This window comes from Cyprinodon variegatus, unplaced genomic scaffold (assembly GCF_000732505.1).
Source record: "Cyprinodon variegatus isolate N-32 unplaced genomic scaffold, C_variegatus-1.0 Scaffold1252, whole genome shotgun sequence".
NCBI lineage: Eukaryota > Metazoa > Chordata > Actinopteri > Cyprinodontiformes > Cyprinodontidae > Cyprinodon > Cyprinodon variegatus.
The window spans coordinates 72,786-74,600 of NW_015151705.1; the positions used below are offsets into that span (position 1 = coordinate 72,786).

Genomic DNA, 1,815 nt, shown 5'->3' on the forward strand with positions numbered 1-1,815 from the left:
TTTTTAAGCTGGTTCTGGTTGTCTGATAAAAGGCCTGTTTAAGTTGATACTGATTGTTCCTTGTTCTTCTTCTCAGGGTCTGAAGCTGAAGGAGAAGCTAACTCCTGTCCTGAGTTTACTGACAGAAAGCTCTCGGGTTCACAGGGAAACTCGTCACTACTTACGACAAAAGGTCAGATTTTTGTTTTTCCCTACATCCATACCCCCCCCCAAACCTTTGCCTGATGTAATATGAAGAAGTCATCGAGTGAATCCAGAAGCTCTTTCCAAACTGATGAAAGAGATAGAAACCCAGTCAAACCAACCAGAGCCCCAACAAAAGCCACATCAGGCACTAAGTCGGGATTTTCTGGATATTTTGGCCAAAAGCAAACCAGTAACACATTAGTTGCCATGGTGATTTATGTGCATTTAACCCTGGTTCCCAGTTAGCATCCCACTGATCAGAAACCAGTCAAATTATTTATTTATTTTAGCATTTTTCTGGTAGACTGAAGCATTATTAACATTCAATGTGTAAATATCAGTTTGTGATTTAGCTGAATTTAGGGAACTTAAACAATGATTGATGATGCTGCAGCACAGGTAGAGGGAGAAGTGGCTTCAGCTGAGAGTTTCATTTGGTTCAGTAATTAGATTCTGTTGCAGCTCATTAATGATGAATTTTATTATATTTTTCCTGATTTATGTTCATGTTTGGTCGGTTTGCTTTTATCTACGCTACAGATTATTATGTAAGAAATGTGTTTGGAATGTAACTATAAAATTAGGGCAGCAACTAATGATTATTTTTGCAAATCAGTTCATCCGACGAGAATGAGTTTTTAGGAAATTAAACCAGATAAAACAGAAAGTTTCCTTTTTATAGATCTGGATGGAGAATAATAAAATATGAATACATTTTTTATCTAAAATGGAAAAATTGTATATATCTATTTTTTTTATAATTTTGATGTAATTGCTGCTCTAAGAGGTTCGCTCTGTCAGCTAAAGGCAGGTTTTAGAGTCTCTATACTCCGGTCAACAATTAATCAATTTCTAAATGAGTTGATGATGTCATTAATCGATTAATCTAATTGGATTTTTTTCAGCCATTTATAAAATACATGAAATGGGTTAAACAGAGTAACTGCAGCCCAGATGTCCAACTTGTATATTTAGGTTAATATTTTAAATGCTCAGTTCCTCTTCTAGTTTCTGTGCTTATGTATATAAAGTACATTTATTTTTCATCCCTTAAATGTATTATTTTGCTTTGTTTCATGATACAGAGAGAGAATATAAAATGTAAGAGTGGGTTTACCTCTGTTTACCTCTGCACATTTCTATATCTTCAAAAGAAAATACAGGATAAATCCACATATAACAGACATATTTAGACTATATTTGGTTAAATAGGCACAGATTAACCTTCTGTCTTAGTTCTAATGCAAACCTTTTCAAAGTGGAAAAAGGTCCTAATTCCACATTAATCAGAGCCGCTGATGAAATGAGCTAAAGACCAAAGTTGAAATCAAACCATTGACAGAACCACAGCTTAATGGCTGAACGGAGGATCTGTGTTGGGTTCAGAACTTTCATTAGTGGTCAGAAGCAGAGCTCATTTTCACCAAGAACTCTTATAAAGTAGGTCTTAAAAAAAAAACAGAAGATTTTAGATTTTTCTCTTTTGGACGTAAAAGTTTGTCCCAAAGTTCTTTAGAGCTCCTGGGAGGACCTTTAGTTTGAAAACGGAGGAAGCAGAGAGCTGATTGGCTGATCCACCACCTCAACAGGAAGAAACAACTTTTATAACCATCCGACTTTATCAGTGAT

The 1,815-nt window shown here is 35.3% G+C and overlaps 1 protein-coding gene across 1 annotated transcript in view; it reads left to right on the top strand.

Annotated features, from left to right (window-relative positions):
* Nucleotides 1-1,815, top strand: part of LOC107102415 (synembryn-A-like) — a gene marked incomplete at its 3' end in the record, with an annotated part of 19,149 nt that overhangs the window by 11,920 nt on the left and 5,414 nt on the right. Inside the window, exon 11 of the mRNA XM_015401727.1 lies at nt 77-172. Within this exon, the coding sequence (XP_015257213.1) occupies nt 77-172 (96 nt within the window). The remainder of the gene's footprint in view (nt 1-76; nt 173-1,815) is intronic.